General features: G+C 42.4%; 1 protein-coding gene across 3 annotated transcripts; it reads left to right on the top strand.

The window, feature by feature from the left end:
• Positions 1–166: 166 nt before the first annotated feature.
• On the top strand, positions 167–22,291 carry SKIL (SKI like proto-oncogene). 3 transcript variants are annotated; one of them, XM_063167339.1, is made up of 7 exons: positions 167–333; positions 4,225–6,153; positions 10,763–10,860; positions 12,227–12,468; positions 12,674–12,915; positions 13,938–14,162; positions 17,114–22,291. In XM_063167339.1, the coding sequence occupies exons 2-7, from the start codon at positions 5,047–5,049 to the stop codon at positions 17,273–17,275; spliced, it is 2,076 nt and encodes a 691-aa protein (XP_063023409.1). In that variant the 5' UTR covers positions 167–333; positions 4,225–5,046; the 3' UTR covers positions 17,276–22,291. The 3 variants fall into 3 exon arrangements, with proteins under 3 accessions (XP_063023409.1, XP_063023408.1, XP_063023407.1); XM_063167338.1 differs by lacking the exon at positions 167–333 and adding an exon at positions 3,214–3,284; XM_063167337.1 differs by lacking the exon at positions 167–333 and having other exon boundaries at positions 3,823–6,153.

Here is a 22,291-nt window from a genome sequence, read left to right as displayed (position 1 = left end):
TCAAAGAGATTTTGTCCTGCCCGTTAGCGCGGCTGTGCGTCGGCAGTGCTGGCGAGCGCTGCAGATGGCTGCACATCTTACATGCTAACCTCCCCCCACGCACGCTCCCTGCTTCTGTTCACTTGGGTGCCCAGCTGCTCCTGCCTCAGTCTGAGCAATTGTTTATGCTGAGGCACTCTATGGAGGAAGCTAATAGCTTGGGTAATCTATACATACACTTGGTAAGTGCTAAGCAGGCGTCCTCGCTTCTGCAGGGATGGTGTGAGGCGTTGTAGCAACAGAGGGATCTGCAACTGACCACAGAATAATGATGTTTTCCTGGCAAGAGAGAAGGTAGGCATTGGAGCCCCTTGGAGGAAAAACAGATTTTACCATATCTTGCATTTTTTCGCAGAGAGATCCCCCATGGGTTTATTTTAATTTTTTTTTTTCTGCTTATAATAAAGGGATCTGGACTGAATACTTGAAAGGTGGACTCTTAGCATTTAATCACCAATAATTGAAGGCAAAGCAGCATATACATCCCAGATCTGTGCAGCTTTTGTGAGAGGTGGTTTTTTTTCAGGCATAAAACCAGGAATTTCTTGTGTCCACATTGGACTTCTAAAGATGAGTAAAGTGTCTGGGCTTATACTCCCCTTACACCAGAGGAATAGTTCAAGTCCTTCAGGAGCTGAAGTGTTTTGTGCACTGTCCCCACTGTGATTTGTCCTGCAGGATGTGGTGTCTGCCAAAATCTATCAACTTTTGTGCTTAAAACACAACCTGTAATAGGATATCTATTTTACAAGAGTGAAACCTCCTATGACAGATTAGCTAAGAGTCTGAACTGTTACAACTTACTATTAAACATGACTTCCAAAGTGATTTTTTTCTTTAAAAAGCATAATATAATCTCATCAGAGAAGAAAATGCACATCTTTGTTCACAGTTAAATTGTGCTCTCCAGGGCATAGTTTATAGTTAAATTGTGTATCTTCAGGGACTGTATATCAGGGAAGTTTGTGAGCTTCCCCAGAGCCTCAGCCCTTCTTGAAAATTCAGACACTTTATTAATCAAAGCAATATTCCTCTTGTGCTATTAGTGCACTTTATTACCTCTTGCAAAGGTCTGTAACTCAGGTTTTAATTGTGCAGTGTCTTCAGAACTGCTTTTCACAGTCCACAGTAGAAGTTGTGGGCAGAGCTAACACCTTTTTTTAGACAATTCTCTACCTACAAACTTTGTCTTCTATTGCCTGATTATTGTAGCTCTATAGCAACACTATCATTACAGCACAATAGTTACCAGGATCTGTAACCTGAAATGGAACATTTCTGCTGCAGAACCTGAAAAAAAAACCCCAACAAATTAAACAATGCCACTGAATCCTAAGCTTCCATGACACCAGGAGGTCTAATAAAAGATGGAATATCTGCCTACATATGTTGCCTTCCTCACAGACATTCATCAGTCCAACTCCAATGTTAGATGTTACATTTTCTTCAGTAAATTTGAAAGGGATTATGACATAGTGCATTTCATTGATTGGTATTTGAAGCCTTTTTTTTTTTTTTTTTGATCAGGTCATAAAGTCCAAGAGGGTGAAGCAGACAGGAATGTCTGTAATGTCTAGATGATTCCCTCATATGTTCATATCTTTCACAATCTGCTCCAAAAGCTGGTGGATTTAGAATTCGTGTTTAATTCTGCCATATTATTGTGGCTTTTAAGCATCCCTTATATCTGCTTAATAAATAAGCAGTGGGTGTTAGTATTCTTTGCAAAAATGTTTGCTTTTCTATAAAACCTTGGTGGTTTGGAAGAGGTTGGCAGAGGCCTTAAAGATCACTCAGATCCAAAGAAATTGTAGATATTGCTGCAGATAGTGCAACTGATGTGACGAGTTAAGAGGTGACTCGTGAAGCAGCTTTGCAGTGATGCTCAAGGGCCTCTCCATCAGCGAGGCAGCCCAGAGGAAACCCGAGCATATCAAAGGTGCGAAATCAAGGATTAAAGAGCACCAAACGCCTCTCAGCAGCTCAGCAGCGAGGCGGGTTCTGCGGCTGTGCCATAATCCTCCTGGGACGGCTTTAGGGCAGCGCTGGCCGGTGCTAAGCGGTGCCTGGTGCTTGTACAACCGCCCCGTTTTCATGCGCTGTGCTTTTGTGCTCCCATCAAAATATGTAACTGTGTGGGATGAAAGGAAACGGCAAATTGGATTGCGCCGTAATCCCAGTTGAAGCGCTGTCTTCACGAAGATGTAAACTGAAAAGCTTTGGGCTTCTTGCAGGCAGAAGAAACTTGTAATACATGAACGAGTTGTACAGCGACTAAGCTGTCCCTGAAGAGCATCTTCCCCGCCTCTCCGCGGTTTGATCATTTCGCTTCCCAAAACATCTCCTGCGCTTCAGCATCTCCGTGGCTGGAGGGAGCAGTCTGTGACAGTGCTGCGGGCACAGGCGCCCTCACACTGTCCCGCCTTCCCCGCGTCTCCCTGTCCCCAGCAGTGGGGTGCCAGAGCACGGACCACCCTCGTGGGGACAGTCACCGTGAGACCCTTGCCGAGGAACGCTCTTTGAGGGACAGTCCCTCAAGGACTCTCACTGAGGGACCTTCTTTGAGGGACAGTCAGCGAGGGCTCCTCTTTGAGGGAGCCCCGCTGCGGGACAGTCACTGAGGGACAGTCACGGAGAGCCCCTGGCTGGCGGCCTCTGCCCGCCGCCGCCGTTGCGCCTCAGGCGAGCGACACGCCCGACAGCTCCCCGACAGCGCCTGGCCCTCCTCCAGCCCGGCTTTTCCCCTTCTGCCATGGCCGCTCTCCCTCCCCCGCCCCAGCTGCCGCTCCGTCCCCGTCCCTCAGCCGGCCCCTTTCGGCCGCCGACGGGGCAGCGGCGACAGTGCGGCGCGGGGCAGGCTCTGACCGGGCGGGCTGAGGGGAACCCGGGCAGAAACAACACTTTTCCATATATATTCACTTTTTAATGTATATTACACATATCTATTTACTTATTTTATTTTTAATTTATCTTCCTGCTCTTTCCCCGCGGGCGGCGGAGCGGCGGGGGGGGGGAGGCCGGGCCGGGTTTCCCGGCGCTGAGGCGGCGGCGGGCGGGGGAGGGGCGGGCGGGCGCTCCCGCCGCTGCCCCAGACAGTGGGCGGGGCCGGCGCGCGCCGCCGGCGGGTTCGTGCCCGCGCGCCGCCGCCGCCGCCGTCTCGGTCTCCGCAGTGAGGTCACGGGTGGGCGGCGCGAGCGCGGCGCCTGTTCCGCTCCCCGCGGCCGCCGGAGCCCCCGCGGCGCCGGGTGAGCAGCCGGGGAACTTACTGCGAACGGCGGGGAGCGGGGCGGCGGAGCCGGGGGGGAAGGGCGGGAGCGCCCGCCGGGGGATGGGTTGGGATGGGATGGGATGGGAGGGAGCGGCGGCTGCGGAGAGGCGGCGCGGGGGCGGCGGGCAGAGGGGGAGCGGGGTACCGGGGATGGGAGGGGGGCAGGGACACGGGGGCGGCGGAGCGGCGCGGTACGGCCGGGGCCAGCGGGGAGCCGGGCAGGGCGGAGGGGCGAGCCCGGCGGCGGGAGGGGGAAGGGCTGAGCCGTGCCCGGAGCGGTGCCGGCGGGGCCGGGGTGAGTCACGGCGCGGGAGGGAGCGGCGGCGTGCGGCGTCCCGGGAGGGGCTGCGGGGCCAGGGGTCGGTGCCCGGGATGTGGGGGCCGGTGCCCGGCCCGCGGCTCGCCGGAGCGCCCGTCCTTTGGGGCGTGCATGCCGGGAGAGCCGCTCCAGGACCGCCCCCTCCCCCGCCGGTGTCGCCCGTCGGTCGGGGCTCGTCCCGGTGTTCCGCGAGTTACCGGGGAGCGCACCCTGCCTCTGGCAGGGAATCCCCGATGGGTGCAGGGGGGCCTGTAAAGCTCACCTGCTTCCGACTCCCCCGCCATGGGCAGGGACGCCTTCCACTGTCCCAGGCTGCTCCCAGCCCTGTCCAACCTGGCCTTGGACCCTTCCAGGGATGGGGCAGCCGCAGCTTCCCTGGGCTACCTGTGCCAGTGCCTCACTGCTGTCACAGAGAATAATTTCTTCCTTGTATCAAATTAAAACCTTCCCTCTCTCCGTTTAAAGCCATTCTCCCTTGTCCTGTGACTCCTGTCACACTTCTGCCCTTGTCAAAAGTCCCTCTCCAGCTGTCTTGAAGCCCCTTTAGGTACAGAGCAGACTCTGGCATTGCTTGTGATGGCCTCTCTCTCTTTCACAGGTTATCAGGAAGGACGGGCAGAACTCTGTGCTAGCACACGGCATGCATTCAGCCCATGGCCTGGATCTCACCTCTATTACTAATAACTTGGGCTGGGAAAATTCTGACACACGCCAGTGACATCTGTGCGAAAGGTGACTCTCTAGGGACGTTTCGTTTTTTGCCGTCGCTCTGGATCAGCCTTTAATTTCAGGATTTATTTGTGAACTGCCATAGTAGCTGTCACGGTGGTGGTGGTGAAATCATAAAGCTGGCAGCACAATAAAGCAAGCCCTCAAGATTGTGTTTGATCTCTGGGAGCTGAAAGTGCTGAATAAAATTTTCACACAACTTAAACTACGCTTTGGATCAGTTTCGTTAAGATTGACATTCTTCTAACTGAGCCCATTTTTCTATTTTAATATTTAAATAGAGACTTATTTGAAAAGACAGTATATTTTTTAAAGGAAAAAAAAGATTGAGGATGAGCACGCATCAGTGCATCATTTTTTACTAAATTGCTGGACAAGACTACTGTGTAAAGTAGTGGCTGGGCTATGAAGAAAACCTTTTGTATACATATTACATTGGGGTTTTTATATTATAAAATTGAACAAATAACTAAGAATATAGTGTAACCTCTCCATTAGTAATTTTATGGTATTACATGCAAAATGGGTTACATTTTTTACTGTTGGATGCTGAAGAAGTAATGTTTTAATGAAAGGAGCGCGCAGCTTGGTGTACCTGAGGTAATCCAAGATCACATGAAACTATTTTTTATATGAAAAAGCAAGAAAATGCACATTCAGGACTGGCTTAATTAAAGCCCAGTGTTAAGCAATGGAAAGCCCACAGATAAACTTCCCTCTAGGTCTGGTCTCAGACCAAAAAAGGAGCAGGATCCAAGAGGATGGGAGTCCTCCACTGAAAAAAGCAATGACAGAAATGCATGTAAATAACAAAGTACAGGTAGTAATAAATAAATTGCCAACAATAAAGAAGGAAAACCTGGATGACTATGATGAAACTCCGGTGGAGGCTGATGGGGAAAGCACCAAGCCAAGCAGTGCTTCACTATCTGAGCCTTTGAGTTTAAATCCAGGTTTGAAGCACACGTTGGCACAGTTCCACCTGAGCAGCCAGAGCTCGCTGGGTGGACCTGCAGCTTTTTCAGCTCGGTATTCCCAGGAAAGTATGTCACCCACTGTCTTCCTGCCTCTCCCATCACCACAAGTCCTCTCTGGGCCGCTGCTCATCCCTCCAGACAGCTCCACAGAACTCACACAGACCCTGCTGGAGGGGGAATCCATCTCTTGCTTCAAAGTCGGAGGAGAAAAAAGACTTTGCTTGCCTCAAGTGTTGAATTCGGTTCTCCGAGACTTCTCCTTGCAGCAGATCAACACGGTGTGTGACGAGCTCTACATCTACTGCTCCAGGTGCACTTCTGACCAGCTTCACATCCTGAAGGTTTTGGGAATTCTTCCGTTCAACGCTCCGTCCTGCGGGCTCATCACGCTGACGGACGCCCAGAGACTATGCAACGCTTTACTGCGCCCTCGCACTTTCCCCCAAAGTGGCAGCTTCCTCCCTGGCAAGAACACCTTGGCCCAGCTGAAAGAGACTGGCAGTGCCTTCGAGGTGGAGCACGAATGCCTGGGCAAGTGCCAGGGGCTGTTTGCACCTCAGTTCTACCTTGCCCCCGATGACCCGTGTATCCAGTGCTTGGAATGCTACGGGATGTTCTCGCCCCAGACCTTCGTGATGCATTCACACAGATCCCCGGACAAGAGGACCTGCCACTGGGGCTTTGAGTCGGCCAAGTGGCACTGCTACCTGCACATTAACCAAAAATACCTGGGCACGTCGGAGGAGAGGGAGCTGAAGCATCTCCTGGAGGAAATGAAGGAGAAATTCAGCGAGAAAAATCAGAAAAGGACTCGGTCCAAAGTAAGTTCACCTGGTGTAAAACTCCCAGATCTCTCTCTGCTCACACATAAGTACTTGTTTTAGAAGCGCATTGCTTGGCTTTTCTAAGTGGGAATACTTGTCACATCAAGCCTAAGTTAAATTTGTGAGAGCTTCACCATGGAAATAACATTTCTCAATAAGAGGGGTGGTAATTTCTTTCCTCTTTGGGCTGCAAGTAACCATTCGAGCTGGATTGGCTTGGTTGGTTCTTGTTCTGTCCTAAGGTGTACAGACTCTGGAAAATTCAGGCTGTTGTGAAAATTCTTGTTCTCCCATTTGACCTTTGAGTAGGTTTTATGCAGTGTGTGCTGCAGCAGCTGAGCAAAGCAGAAAGGAGCTTGAAAATCAAGTGTTACAAAGGAATTCCTCATTTGTTATTTGTACTCCAGCATGCACACGTGGGTTGGATGGCAACCTGGCTTGCTGGCCACCCATCTCATGACTTGTGTGCAGGGTATTGGTGCTTTGCTAAATGGCTGTTTAGAAGCCCAAAGCCTGCTTGTTCAGCAAGAGCTTTCTGTTTAAACCACTTGTGCAGTGAAATATGCCAAAAAGAGGGGGTTTTAAGCAGCCCAAGTAATGAGCTGTGGGCCGGTATCTTGACAATAGTTAATAATAGACATCTTATTTTTTCCTAAAATACTGCTGCAAGTCTGTGCTGTGGTTCCAAAATACAGAGCTTATTTGTCCCTTGGAGAGCTTCTACTTTAAATAATAGGACAAGCAGCAGAGAAACATTAATATCATAGATGTCCTCATTCATGGAAAACACAATTTTGGGGTATAAACTTTAATAGGCTTTTAATGGTTTCTGCCCCATGACAGTTCTTTTCAGTGTATTCAGTGTGTCTATGTCTGTTTGATGGCTGCTGGTTTGAGAAATCCATGTTGCCTGTTGGATGTTTTGTGGTGGATTTCAAAATAGCAGCAGGAGCAGCACAGATGGTTGAGCCCAAAAAGGGGTGCTATGAGCTGACACCTTTCTGCACAAATCTCTGAAAAGTTGGTGTTGCAGGAAGGCTGACTGTAGTAACAGGTATTGTTACAGTGGTGCCAGTCTGCAGGAAGAGATTTTACCAGCAGATTCCCATGGAAGTCTGCAGTATGGCAGGCTTCCACATGCTGAATTATTTGAAGATGCAGTCTCCTAGCAAAGAGACTTTGCTTTTCAACTGATAAAGACATGTCAGTCTTTATTCTTGCAGTGCCAGTGTAAGAAAGAAACTACAGCATGGTGGATGCAGCAGTGGAAATACTCTTCCATGTTCACACCTGTAAATGCTGCTTTCCTTCCCACAGCTGCAGATTTCAGACAATGAGATCTTTCAGTTTCATCTGCAAAGATGAAAAAAAAAAACCAGCTGAAATGAGCAGTGGCAGTAATTTGGACTCGACTGGTACAAATTAAATTGTAAAACTTTCTGCAGTCTTCTGTTGCAGATGTGTGAAAACAGAGTCAGAAGCTGTGAAAACCTGAGCACGGTACAATGGTGAGGGAGGTTTTGGGGTTTTTTCGTCCTGTGGATATTCATCTGGGAAGTAGAAAAGAGTAAAAACGTTTAAGAAGGCAGTGCTGGAGTACAGTTTCCCTTTCCTTGTCCTGGGAGAGCTTAGGCTGCTTCAGAGAATCACAGAGTGGTTTAGGTTAGAAGGGACCTTAAAGTTCAACTCATCCCACGCCCTTGGCCTGCACAGGGACACCTTCCACAGACCACATTGCTCACAGCTCCATCCAGCCTGGCCTTGAGCAGCTCCAGGGATGGAGCAGCCACCACTTCTTTTCCTCATTTCAGGTATCAGGTACAACACGTAGACGTTCCCTTTCCTTGCACTCCTAGGGGAGTTTATTGCAGGCTGTTCTGTTTGCTGCTCTGTCACCTCCTCACCACCTTGGCTGAGTCAGTCCTCAGAAGTGCTGACACATCCTTTGTGCTTGTCTTGGAGGACCCAGGAAGAGCAGTTGCCCTTGGCTAGGTCTTTGCCCATCTAGTAATAATGAATTAATTAAATCCCATAGTCCTTGGAGCATCCTGGATGCCATGCTTTGCCTTTCTCCTTAGCATTTCACTCTGAGTTTATTCACCTCACAGTGCAAATACGCTTTTGTTTCAATATTTTAAGAGCAAAGTTCTCTTGAGATTAATTCCTTTCTGTTCTTTGTGGAGCTGTAAGCTGTGTGCTTGATTGTTACAATTTTCTGTGGAGTTCTAGGCTGCAGTGCAACATCCACCTGCTCTTCATGGAACAGCTGTCACCGAGTCTCTGCTGATTCCTGCTCTGACAGATCCTTGTTCCCTTTGACTTTGCGACAGTTTCTCATCATCTCTGCACTAAAACTTTGCTTTCCTTCTCAGGCTGATTCCTTGAGCTGGTCACAGTTTTATAAATCCAATCTCTGCTAAAACTACTGGCTTAATGATTACACTGAAATAATTACTTACTTATATTTTTTTTTCCTTAAAGAATGGCATTGTCCAACTAACCTTTAAGAAAAATAAGTATTTTTTTATGTAACCCTTTTTAACAGTTGGAGTAGAAGAAATTCAATTCAACTTGCTGTGTTTATAGAATTATTTAAGAGCATCTAAAATAAACAAATTGTTGGGTAATAAAATAGACACACATATATATATATATAAAAATAGATGCCTTATTTCGTTTACCTGAATGGTGAGGGGAAGAATCCTGTTAGAAAAAGACTTCATTTATTTATGGTAACATTTCATTTTCTTTCCTAAGTAAAGAATTTGATTGCATGCTATGAAATTCATTTGCAAGATTCACCTAACGGGTAGACAGTAAATTCAGTTTCCACTTGAAATAGGTAAAAAAAAAAAATCTGACCTAGTAATTTGAAATAGAGATGACCTGATAATTTCAGATGTAAATATATAAGCATGTTAAAATGTGAGTCCTGAAATATGGACAAATGTGATCTGAAGCTAAAATCAGATCACTGCATACTAGCTGCAGTATAAGTAGATTAGATGTGATTATTTAAATTATTGGAATGATCTGAGTAAGTAGAAAAAACTTGGCAAGTGTCAGGGTGAGGCCGTTTTTCTAGAGATTATTCAAATCTTTTTTATTTAAAGCCTTTTTATGACTTTACAACTCCAGAGCTTCTCTTCCTTGTTCCCTCCCTCCTTTCTGTCTGTGGAAGTGATTTGAGGAGCTGCAGGGGTTGAATTTCAGTTTCACTGTGGGAGCTGAGTTTCCTGGCCAGGATGGGGCAGCTGGGGTTTGGTCCCTGCCAGGGCTGGGGCTGTGGGATTGTGCAGAGCATGGCTCAGCTCACACCTGTGGCACTGCCAGGGATGAAGTTCTCTAAAGGTTTGTTCCAGGGTGTGAAAATACAAACTTCTCTGATTGTGTAACGCATAAGACGTTGTGGAGATATTAGAATGCTACATAAAGGTGTCAATACAGGATTATTTAACTTTGTGAGCTGTTTTATAATTGAGCAGCTTGTGGAAGGTACTGGGTCTGGCTGGAATGGTGTTGACTTATTTTGTAGCAGCCTGTGTGGTGCTGGGCTTTGGATTTGTGGCTAAAACTGTGGCTAACATGCCAATGTTCTGGCTACTGCAATAAAAGGAGGAGAAGGAGAGTTTGGCATCCAGGGTGGACTGAGCCATGCCCTTTACTTCACTTGTGTTTTTCTCTTTCCTTCACCTCTTAAACCAGCTTTATCTTCATCCAGGAGCTTTCTTGCTCTTTTCCCTTCCATGCCCTGGGGATGGTGCTGAGGGAGCAGCTCTGTGGGTGCCTGGCAGCTGCCTGGGCTCAGCCAACCACACCCTACCCAAAACCCCATGGCCCAAGGCTGTTCTAGTACAGTGAAATTGTCAATCCATTTCTTAGCTCTGAGAATATTGTAAATATATGGTGAGACACCTTTCACTTGAAATTAAGAGCAACTTTGCAGGGGAGCACCAGTATCACCAGGAATTTTAAGTACAGAGTAGTTCCAAAAACATTTCTCAAGACACACAGAACAAGAGTTGCTTTCCAAATGCAAAATACACAGAAGTTTTTAAGATTATGTATTCTGATGCACCTGAGTAAATTTTGTTTGCTACTGCAAAGGGAATGGCATTTTCATGCTACTGGGAGCAGCTTTGCCTACTTGTGTAATAAAAATTTGTGATGACTGAAGAAAGTTCTGTCCCTGGTACACCAGCACACTGTTCCATTTAATTTTGAAATAAAGTGTCTGGCAGTTGCTTACTTTATATAGACACATTATTACAAAAGGCTCCTACAACCTTTTGGAAATCCTAGTTTCTGCTTTCTGTTTCTCCCAGGCTTGTTTAGAAGAGTTTTGGAAACTCAGCAGAGCTTTTAGATAAAGATGTTTTTCTTTAATTTCATTGCTCTTTTGCCCACAGTGGTAAATTGGAGATCAAAGAATTCTGTGGCTTGCATCACCCTGCACCTTTGCCAAAGACACCCCATTTCCCAGTGCCCCACTTTCTCTGGTGTACCTGTATTAATGGTGTAAATGCCATTTCTCTGAGGAGTGCTTATGAACATGTAAATAACTTGTATCCATGTTTCAATTACCAGTTTATTTTAATTCCTTTAGGCAGAGCCACAGCAGAACCTGGAATTATCACAGTGGTATCCAGTTATAAAGCAAGAAGCAGAAACTGATCCTCAACCACCTTCCTTTTTCCACCCCAGGTAACTGAGTTTCTATGTAGAGCTGTAAGCACTGTCAAGTGTTCAAATACTTTTGGCTATTTAGGTATAATTCAAACTGAAAAAAATGTATTTGCAATCTGAACTATGAGGAAAACTCTTCAGGTATCACACAGGAATAATTTAACCCTAAATTTTTATGCACTTCTTAATATAAATACTAATGAACTGCTTATGAGTGGTTTTAGGTATAAGACTCAAGCTGTGACCTGTGGGTGTTCTTCAGCAGGCAATACAATTGAAATGTAATTAAAATTTCCCCTTTCTTACTAGAAATGAGAGAGGTAACTTTTGATCTTTCATGTGGTAATACAATGCATGCATGTGGAAAGCTGCACAGGGCCTATTTACCATGAGGACCACTTAATTTCCTTCCAGAAGAGACTTCCAAGAGGTGTTTGAAGGCTTTCTCCCACAGTGGAACAAGGGCTGCAGCTGAATTGTTTGTGGGATGGTTTCCTGGTTTTAGAAACCAAGTGCATTTCCTTGACTCCTTACCCAATTTGTGACCTGCAGCAGTGAGGGGAATGGTTTTTGTTGATGCTCCTCTTGCCCTCACCCTGTGCTTGCACAGGTCCTGAATTTGGGTCAGGGCAGACCCTTTTTGGTGCACACACATCACACTGGTTCCCATGCAGAGGGGAGTGGAGGAGATTCTGTGCTGGGCCCTCATGTTCTGTTTCTGCCAGTGCCTTCCTCCAGAGCCAGGAGAAAGGGAAGTGTTGAAGGCATCAACTGGAACTCCAGTGACACTGGTGATCTTGGCCCTGCCCTGAGCACACCTGGGGCTCCCTTCCCTCTGCACTAGGCTGAGGTGAAGGTGGGACACAGGGCTGCTCCCAGGAGTCCAGGAGCTGTGAAAATCCAAATGGGCAGCTCAGTGTACCTGGGGAGGAAGGTCCAGCATTGGTCTCAGATGTGCCCCAGGACTGTCAGAACACAGCTTTGTTACTTAAGTGAGGTTCTCATTCCCACTTCACTGATCACCTCCCATCCTCATAATATAAGGATTATGAAAATGCTGGAGAGTCTGGATTCAGTGGCATCCTAGTTTCACTCTTTGCATTTAAATGAAGCCTTCATATGATTTACTGTAATTTTTTTAAAATAAGCCATTTTGAAAAATCTACTTTTTGATAGCCTCAAAACCTTATCTAGATAATCTACTCAGTAAAGATTAAGTGGGTCGTTAGCCTTTCCTTTTGCATAGGAAGAATTTTAAAAGGACATGCTTATTTTTCATTGATGCTTTCACAGTTTGAACTCATGTTAAATTAAACTTCCCACTCTCAACCAGCCATCTTTTATTGTCTTACCTCTGAATTTTACTCTTCTGCTGTTTTTTCAGTTACTACCTTTATATGTGTGACAAAGTGGTTGCCCCGAATGTGTCTCTTGCATCTCAATATAAGGATGTTGCAAAAACATCAGTAAAAGCTTCAGAAGTTAATAAATCCTCACCTGGGCACTCAGAGAAGAAGCTCAGTAGTGGAAAGCACAAAAAAGCTGCCTCCTATCCAGAGGTTTCTCTTGAAGAACAGGAAAAAATTGACTTGAAAACTGGGGTGGAGCAGCCAAATAAACGTTTAGGTGAGTAGTGAGAATTATATTGAGGGCTTTGATTTTTATACCACAGAATTTTGGAAAGCTTTACACCGAACTAGAATTTTGTGATGTCACTTCAGGTTTCCAAAAATTCCCTCCACCTTTTTGTAATCTTAAGTTTTCTTTGCATTTGTTTCACTCTGGAATTTGAACTTTCTGTGCTCATTGTTCTCTGTTTTCTCCTGTGTAGATCCTCCCGTGTCAGCTCGTCCTGCGAGAGGTGCAAAGCCCGAGCGCGTTTCTTCCAAACCCCCCAGGGACCCCGGCCGTGCTGAGGGAGCTGCTGATGCACGAACCTTGTCCCCCACGCTCATGAAGGACATCAGCTGTGAGGATGACAAGGGCAGGATCATGGAAGAAGTCATGAAGACCTACATCAAGCAGCAGGAGAAGCTGAACACGATTTTGCGGAGGAAGCAGCAGCTCCAAATGGTACCGTGGCAGTCTGGCTGCATTTCCCCCTGGGCAGCAGGGAGCTGCTGTGGGCTGGCTGGCTCCTCTGTCAGCATCACACATTGCATCATTTAGAAACACCAGAGCACACTGATCATCTTTCCCTCAGCTTAAATCCAGACACCAAATCTTCAATGTCCCTTATGCTCATGAGTTTTGAGCCCACTAAGAAGTGGTGCCTCTTCAGTTTGCAGCTGCTGGGTCTAAGCAGTTCCTGCTTTTGCTGTATCTTCTAAAATTTCTCAGTTTTCAGGTTTTTAAAGATGCAGATATCAGTATTCTAGGGATGGTCTTATCACTGCCCTGTACAAAAAAGAATACCACTTTCCTATTCCCATTTGCTAAGCCATGCTTTTAGGGATTTTATTTTTAGTCTTTTCTTTAATAATGGATTATTTTAAAAGCTGGTGGTTATTTGTGACATTTCTGTTTTCTGAATTCAGTGAAATACTGTCTTTGCTTCTTGCATCCATGGAACAGACCTAATATTTTAATTTATTTTATTTTAATTTAAACATTAATCTCAGAATCTAGGAGCTCAGGTAGGGCCCTAGAGCTGCTACTTTAAAGTTGTTCTGCTGTTGGAGGTAAAGCTTGTAGATAAGTTTAAAAAAATGCAAGTTTAAAAATATCAAAATGTCAGTGGACAAAGAAATCAAACACTTGATTTTGTTTTCTGGTGCTACGCTTCTTGCATCTTCAAAGTATATTCTAGTGAATCAGTGCTTCTGCTTCCTGAGGTTCACTGCTGGAAATGTAAATTTGTTTCTGAAAGCTCCATGTACTTGGACATAAAAGTAATTTCTTAAAAATCAGAATGCATTTTACAGAATTCCATGCTGTCATTGATAAGTAGATAAATACCATTATCAGGCTGTTGTTCTTGGTAGTTACAAATGGTCTTTTTGGCCTCATTGGTTCCAGAAACACTTTTAAATTGATTTTGTTTACTTTTCTGGTGTTTGAAGGAAGGAGTATGTGATCTTGATCTTTCTTTACAGGAAGTGGAAATGTTAAGCAATTCTAAAGCTATGAAGGAACTGACTGAAGAGCAGCAGAATTTACAAAAAGAACTCGAATGTTTGCAAGCAGAGCATGCACAAAGAATGGAAGAATTTTATTTTGAGCAGAGAGACTTGGAGAAGAAACTGGACCAAGTGATGAAGCAAAAATGTAGCTGTGACTCCAATTTGGAAAAAGATAAAGAAGCTGAATATGCAGCACAGGTGAGAAGGGAAGGTTTGTTTCAAACAAAACATGTTTGGTGTATCAGGAAATTGTGAAGGTGTTGTTCAGCCACCTTAGGGTTTCGTTTTCTCTGTTTGTTCTGACACCACAGACAGATACCAAAATAGGTCAGTGACAGCAATATTTATTTTCCTGTTCCTTGATTGAAACCAAGGCAGAATGTGATTTACAGGAACGTATGACATTATTGATGAAACATTAAACTTAAACATGAGGTCTCTTACATCCTCATTTAAAACAAATTCTGTTTTTAATGTATGTGGGCTTGCCCGTGACGCAGACTTAAACATTATTATTATTATTTTATATTAAAAAATAAATCCAAACCTCTGAACCTTCTTTTTGTCAGATTTGCAGCATACCTTGCTCATACCTTACCTCATGTTGCTTGATGGTAGAACTTCCTGCAGTATCTGATGATTCCCTTCTGGGCTCTGCCAAAACATTTGGCCAAGAGTTTTCTTGGAAATGAAAATCATATTGGTGTCTCTCATTCTAGCCTTTAGATTCATATGTCAAAACCTATGGAGCTATTTCTTCCTCTCACTTTCCTTTTGGCTTTTACTATAGCTTTTTTATGTTGGAGGTTATTCCAATGGGTAAAAATACAGTTAATGACAAAGGGAACCTTGGAATGCCCCTTTTAAAAATCAGCTGTAGTTATGATTAATTTTTTAAATTTTGCACTGTATCACAGCAAACTAATCTTAACCAGCTCATTTTTAAAGTGAGCAAAATCTAAAACTTGAGCTCAGTAAAGCTCTGTGGTCCTTTGTTCACAGCTGTGTATATTTCCTGTTCAGACTGACTCAAACTGAGAAACAGGCACTACTTGAGAGACAGGTTTTGGTATTTTTGGTGAGTAGGGCAGAGACTCTGATCGTAAATCCTTCTCATGAATTTAATTTCATGACATCCCACTCCACTGATTCCTGGCCTTTGCTGCCAGAAATAATCCTCTCTGACTAAGGCCTGATTTACTAAACATCTGGTACAAGCCCTGTTAGTGCAAGTAACAACATGTTTTAATTTATGGAGATCATCATGTACAGCATGTTTTATAGGGCTTGTGCAGCTCACTCCCTTTGGAGGGTGAAAATGTGGATTGTTCCCCAAGGAGGTTGGTTGTGTGTTCCTTTTGAAGTTAGACTCTGAAAACTGCATACATTCCTTGTGTAAAAGTTTACTCTGTTATTATTACCTCTGTGGTGGATCTATTCATGACATATAATTTCAACCTTTTTTTTCCATTTACATCTTGCTGTAGATTCTGGTTCCAAGAAGCACCAGAGTTAAACAGAGGTCTTGGGAACAGAGAACTTCCCCAAGCTGTGGATACAGCATTTTAAAAAGCCTTAATCTGATGTGCTCTTGAAGCAGTTGCCCAGGCTGCCTTTCCTGTCTGAGAACTGTGGACTAGGAGGAATCCTTGTACATTAAACAGAATTATGAATTTGGTATTTGCAGCTTGCTTAAAAGTCTCTTCTCCTTTGTGGACCTGTCTGAATACGCACTGTCTTGTCCCCTTTTTTGACTTCTTTATTGAAACACTTGCTTCACCCTGTCAGTCATGGTAAGGCAGAATAACCAGTCCTGGAGCCTTTCCTTGGAGCTGGAAATCAAAGCCAGACGTGTTGCAGCATGCAGGCAGTGGGCACTGTTGCACTGCAGCACTTCTCTGCAGCACTTGTGCAGTCAGCACTTAGAGCATTAACAGCCTGTTGTTGGCCAAAAACTGCTGAAATATTTCTGATTATTGAAGTGGGGATGAAATGTGGTGTTTCTCTAAAGCCAGCACAGCCATCCTTTTGCTACACCATTAGCAAACAATGTCAATGTGCAAAGTTGCATAAATCTCATACTATAATTAAAAAATGAGAAAATCTAATTTTTATATGCAGATAAGTTGTAGCTATATGAACTGTCACACCAGACTGTCAATAACACACAGAATCTGTTGGGAAAAATTGTGATGATGTACATTCTGTGAACACCATTAATACCCTGTATGTTCCTGCTCTTTCCTTCAAATGAGTTGTCTTCCTAATTCTCAGTGAGATGGATGCTTAGTGATAATGTACATCAGGTACTGATGCACACCTATCATTATAAAGGCAGATGGGTTTTTAGATGGAATTAAATTGTAATAAATTTAGATGGAATTAAATTATAATAAGTTATAAATAAATTGAATGGTCTTTTAGCCCCATGAATCAATGCTGCTTTCCAGTCTCCTCCCTGTTTTAACTGCTGGCAGTATACTATAAGCAATAAGGAACTTTCCCACACTTGAAAAGATGTTTCCAGATGTCACTGTAAATAATTTTGGTGAGTTCTAGCAAGTTTGAGCCTTGTTGTATTACAAAGTGGAAAAGAATACTTAACTTCTGTGTCTAAACACAAAATATATCACAAAAACATTTGTGTGGACTCAGGTTTATATTTGAGCACACACACACACAGATGGTTATGTTCAAGATTTTCTAAATATTTCATTTATACTAAGGAATATCAGAAAACAGTGTTGGTGGTTTTGTTTCTTCTAGAAATACATTCAGGCTTTGAAACAAGGTAAGGGAAATGGACCTGGGAAATGAAAAAATGCAGTTTGTTCTGGAATTTGTGTCACATCCAATGCAAACATCATCACAATTTTTCCCAACAGATTCTGTGTGTTATTGACAGTCTGGTGTGACAGTTCATATAGCTACAACTTATCTGCATTTAAAAATTAGATTTTCTCATTTTTTAATTATAGTATGAGGTTTATGCAACTTTGCACATTGACATTGTTTGATAATGGTGTAGCAGGTAAATGATAACTTGACAACCGCATAATTCTGGTGGGCTGAAATACTTGGATCAGAGTGACCACCTGTGAGTCTTTGATGATTGCTAAAATTTACTCTGTGTCTCTTGTGTTTCCCAGCTGGCAGAGCTGAGGCAGAGGTTGGATCATGCAGAGGCAGACAGACAAGAGCTGCAGGATGAGCTGAGACAGGAACGAGAGGCCCGGGAAAAGCTGGAGATGATGATAAAGGAGTTGAAGCTGCAGATCCTGAAATCTTCCAAAAATGGCAAAGGAAAATAGAAATTGGAAGAGGAAGCATGACTGTGTCCTTCAAACAGGGTGTTTTGGTTTTAATGATTGTGAACAATTTTTTTGTGCTGAGAAAAAGTGTTCTCTCTGGATTTGTATTTCCCAGACAGGTCCAGATGAACGTATACATAGATATAAATAAGTAGAGATAGACATTTTTAGATTTTCCTAGCCAATGAAAATCTGCATTGATTTGTACTGGTGTTTTTCTCAAACGATGAAAAATACTAAACTCTTGATTTAGAGTGACCAGTTTCTGTCTATTTCTAATGCAGTCTTAAGGACTCTACACCTTTTAACATTGTCTGTTAAAACATATGTGGGTATCTTTATTTTGCTATCAATTGCACATCCAGTTATAAAAGTACATTAAAAATATCCTCCATTCTTCAAGGTCTTAAATAGTTTGGGTTTCAGTGAGAATTAAATATTCTTGAACTGAGGAAAGTAAAGGCAGCTTTTTGTCTGTAAGACAGAGCTCAAAATTGCCACAACTGATTGATGATTGAGTATCAAAAGTGATTTACCAGCAAGAGTTTTTCCCATAATTTCATTGTGTGAAGTCAGCTGATCTTTTCAGTATTGTCTATTTAACAGCTCATTATCAGTCTAAGGAGTGTTAGAGCCAGCACTTGCTTGCTCTGCTGGAAAACATTAGGGGTTGTTTTTTTGTTTGGTTTTGGGTTTGTGAATTAAAAAAAAATTGCAGTTACAGTGGAATCTTGGGAAGTTAAAAATTCACAAGTTTTCATCTGTTTTTTTCTGTCTAGCACGTATGAAAGAAACATTAATAAAAGGCTTAAAGGTGGGGCTTTTCCATTTAGAAACTGAGAAAGCTTGACTTCGCTGTTTTTCAGATATTAATGCTTTCAAGAAAAAGAATATTTATTATAAAGGAATATGTATTAATTTCTTCAGTACCCTAAGCCTTCACACTTTGAGCTTCTTGCCAACTTGCGGATTTTTCTTTCATCACATAGAACAGGCCTTAACTGACATTGTGATCATAGCTTAAAATATAAAATTCTGAGGTATGGCACTTTGAAAAATCATTTTGATAGTCTCTGTATTTGAATGGCATGGTAGGGTTACCATGAATTAAGAAAATACAGCATGTTTGTTAAGCTATAACAATGGGAAATGTGTAATTGTACAGAATTACTGTTTTATGTATATATATAATGTCTGAGTACTTCTGAAGTCTGGTTCCTAGTGGGTTAAATGCATGGCTAAAGTTGGATGAAGAAAAACTTTTTTGCACTTCTCTCCAAAAAAGTGGATACAGCTGGCAGATGTCAGCTGGTCATGTCAGTGATAGGAATATTTTAGTAATTCTAGTGTTTCACTATATAGTTTTAACTTTTAGTTTCTGGTTTGAGGTACTTAAGTTTAATATTCTCTTAATAATTCAGTTAATTTTGGATGAAACCACTAGTAAAAGCCTATACTGATTTTTTTTTTCCCTCAACTAGTAAAACTGAAAACTCCTTTTTTGTTTCTCTGTTAGTGATATAACAAGACTGAATATCACAGAGAAAGATAAAATTGCACATATGTTTAAATTGAATGAGAAATGAGGTGGTAAATTAAATGACATGGAGTATTAGGATGATTTTTTTAATAACTGTACAATTTTGTTTATGAGCTCTGTGTCATATTTACACTGACAAGTAAAGCAAGTTAGATGAAAAAAAAAATTTTCTGTGTCAGTGTTGAGAATCATAGAATGGTTTGGGTTGGAAGGGATCTTAAAGATCATCTAGTTCCACCCACTGCTGGAAAAGAATACCAGGATTATATTTTTCTCTTCTTCAGCTCCCATCTCCAAATTTTTCCTTTGGAAAGAAAACCAACAAAAAAAAAAAAAAAAAAAAAAAAAAAAAAAAAAAAAAGAAAAGAAAAGAAAAAAAGAGGAAAAAAAAAAAACAAATTAAAAAGGAACAGGCCTGTCTTTGCAGCTTGGTTTGGAGGGAAAGGAGCTGACTCAGTGGTTCTGGTTGTGTGTGCACCATTGCTTTGAAAACACCAGGAATGTTTTGTTGTCCAGCCACCAGACGAGTGGGCACAGGGAGAGCAGGCAGGAGCATTGCTGGAGCTTTGATGGCTGGGGAGCAGAGCTTGAGGCTGCCCTGTGGGATGGGCTGGGAATTGGGGAATCCCACCTGGGTGCTGCTGAAGGATGGACAGAGTCCCTTTGTGCTGCTTCTGGGGTGGTGGGTGTGGGTATAAAACCTCAGCTCCTTCTCACAGCTGATGCACCTCAGCATTTATAGCTGAGCTGTTGGATGTTTGGAACCCTGCTGGGATTATTCTAGTAGTAGGATAGTGAATATTCCATTTCCATTCAGGTCTTGTCTGTGTTCTTGTCCTGCTCAGAGGTTCCCCTTGGCCAGGGAGGGCTGGTGCAGCCCAGGTTCCTGTGCCTCAGCCAGCACTTGGGTCACTGCTGGAGGCTCTGGAAATGCTGTGGCCATCCTTGGTACCAATAAAAAGGGAGCCATCCTTTGTACCAAAATTTTCACTGTTGCAAGAGCTCCAGCAGCTATAGGAAGTTTCACCAATTCCAATTGCAGATAAGGCCCTCCTAATTATTTTTGAACATCTGGCTGGTAAAGCCAATGGAACATTTATTAAAATGACCTTAAAAGTAGCTTTGTAAATATTCCACTTAGTTAATCTAAGGTTAGAATGCATTTTAAATTATTGTAATCCTCTTAAAATTCTTCAATACTACTTTCAGGCTCTGGACGTAACATAAACAATTTTCATATGTGTAGACTTAATTTTATACTGATTTTAAGTAATAATGTATACATGAATGTGCCATAGACCTTTGTGTGCTCACAGTCTCTGAAAGATAGTTTTCTAGTAAATTGTAAATAATGCTCTTAAGTTTTAGAAAAAATATATGTTGACCTTTTTTTGCTACCTTATCCTGATTCTGTTGAATGGTTCATTTTACAGCCTGACATAGGAACTTGGAATGCACACTTGAGGGCCCTCATTTAAGTGCACACTTAATGGTAGAGACTAAATCAGTCATTAGATCTTTAATTTTAGTCACAGCATGCTCATTTTATGTATTGTTTGGTTTGCCTTCAGTCATTGCTTGCTCACCTTTTCAGGCAAGAAGTAATTTTACCAGGTAGCTGTGACATGAAACCTGTAGAACAAAGCCCTAAAATTGTCTATAATTTGAAAGTTGCTTTCTTAAACACCTACACCAAGATGGAAGTTGCCTAGTGCACCTTTTGGAATAAGTAGGATTGGGGGTGAATAACTAATTTGCTCCTATATTTTATAACAGAGAAATTTAACATGCTTTGTATACTTTAATAAATAAAATATGAGAGCTTAGAGCATAAAACTCTTGTAATTTTGGCAGTCTGGAAACACCTCACTTACAGTGTAACCAGGTGTCCCTCAATGAAAGAGATTTTTATCTAAATCTCCAAACTTAGTTAAGTCTGTGTTTTAGTTTTTGTAAAGCATATCGTTCAGTTGGAGTATTTAGATGAATGTAGTTATGTTTCACATTCTTAAACTAATTTTATTCTATATTTAATATATTGATAGCTTAGATGTAAAACCATCTGTACATAGTAAAGGCATAATGCAATTAGTGATGTAGGAAAAGTTGGGTGGGAGCATAAAGCTACTGGTGGCCTGAAAAGAAAGAAGTCTTGGCCTGAATTTTAGAAGTCACAATGTTTTATTCATACATTCTTGTTTTGTACTGGGGGAGGGGATAGCTAGAATGTGTTATGAAATTTTTGGAAACCTTTCCTAGCATTAGTTGGGAAGTTGGCCTCGAAATGCTGTCGTGGTCAGCTTCCTAGAATTCACTTGTTTGTAGAGTATATATTTTGATTGTCAGTAAAGATAACAACTTTGTATTTTTTCTGCACTTAATTCGTGTAATTAATCCACACAACAGAGTTTTCTATAACATGGTGAAGTCTACAAAAGACGTAATTTCTCCTACCTATTAACCTGTGCTTGCAATATTTTGGTAATTTTATTTAAGCCATTGATAGTAAGCAGCAGAAAGCTGCAAATTTCAATTTTCTTTTTGCTCATTGCATTTGTAGTGTGAGTGTTCATTGGTTTTCTTTACAGAAAGCTTGTAGAATTTTCTATTTGCTGCATATATCTATTTTAAAAATGCAGTTGTTTTTTAGCTTTTGTGAAAGCAGTTATTGCTTACGAATTGCACGATGATTTTATAGTGTGTCTCCATTACTTAGCAAATTGGTTTTTTCAGGGTTAGTGGTTCAGTTGGAAAATGCTTGAAAAATGAGTTTTAAGCACTTCATCAAGCACAGCAATGGTATAAAATTTTGCTATTTGAAAATTAATTAAGTGTAACAATATCAATTGATTTTTTTTTTCTTCTAAGAGATACCTCACTTAAAGGAAAGCACAGCTGTACTGTATTTAAACGAATTCTAGGAAATAATAAAAAGTTGGTCTGAAATATTTCGTTGCCGTCACGTTGCTTTCTGTGATTGACAGAATGTTTTTTGTGTTTTCATCCTCACTCTCTGAAGTATTTATTGCTGTTGACATGCCAGTATAATTCTCTCAAATGACAGAAAGTAGCTGCAAAACAGCTGAGTCCATGTTAGCTCAAGGCAACAGGTTGAGTGACAATTCTGAAACCATAGAAAAGCCTGTGAAAAATGATCAGTGCATTCAACAATTTTTAATATTTGCCAATGATGTACAGTCTTATTGTCAGCGTTGCTGTGGTTGCATCACATGACACACAAAACTGTCCTCTACCTCACGTGAGATTGAACAGATATTTTATATGGTTTTAGTAGACAAGATGCATCTATCTGGTCACTTAGTTTACAAATTTTGAATTATATTTATTGAAACATGACATACTGTGCTCTTAGCTTATACCTCAATTGTATTTTGTGCTGTTATCCATTTCCATGCCTTGTAAATACCTGTATAGATCGTGGACTCAAAAACAAATAAATAACTGTAATGTCAGAA

The sequence above is a fragment of the Melospiza melodia genome, chromosome 12 (assembly GCF_035770615.1).
Source record: "Melospiza melodia melodia isolate bMelMel2 chromosome 12, bMelMel2.pri, whole genome shotgun sequence".
NCBI lineage: Eukaryota > Metazoa > Chordata > Aves > Passeriformes > Passerellidae > Melospiza > Melospiza melodia.
This window is presented reverse-complemented; position numbering and strand designations above follow the sequence as displayed.

Bases quoted from the DNA above. Each gene is read 5' to 3' on its own strand.
- SKIL (XM_063167339.1), top strand. From the start codon at position 5,047: ATGGAAAGCCCACAGATAAACTTCCCTCTAGGTCTGGTCTCAGACCAA. The intron at 6,154-10,762 runs GTAAGTTCACCT...TAATTCCTTTAG, and splicing joins AGAAAAGGACTCGGTCCAAA to GCAGAGCCACAGCAGAACCT. The intron at 12,916-13,937 runs GTACCGTGGCAG...CTTTCTTTACAG, and splicing joins GGAAGCAGCAGCTCCAAATG to GAAGTGGAAATGTTAAGCAA.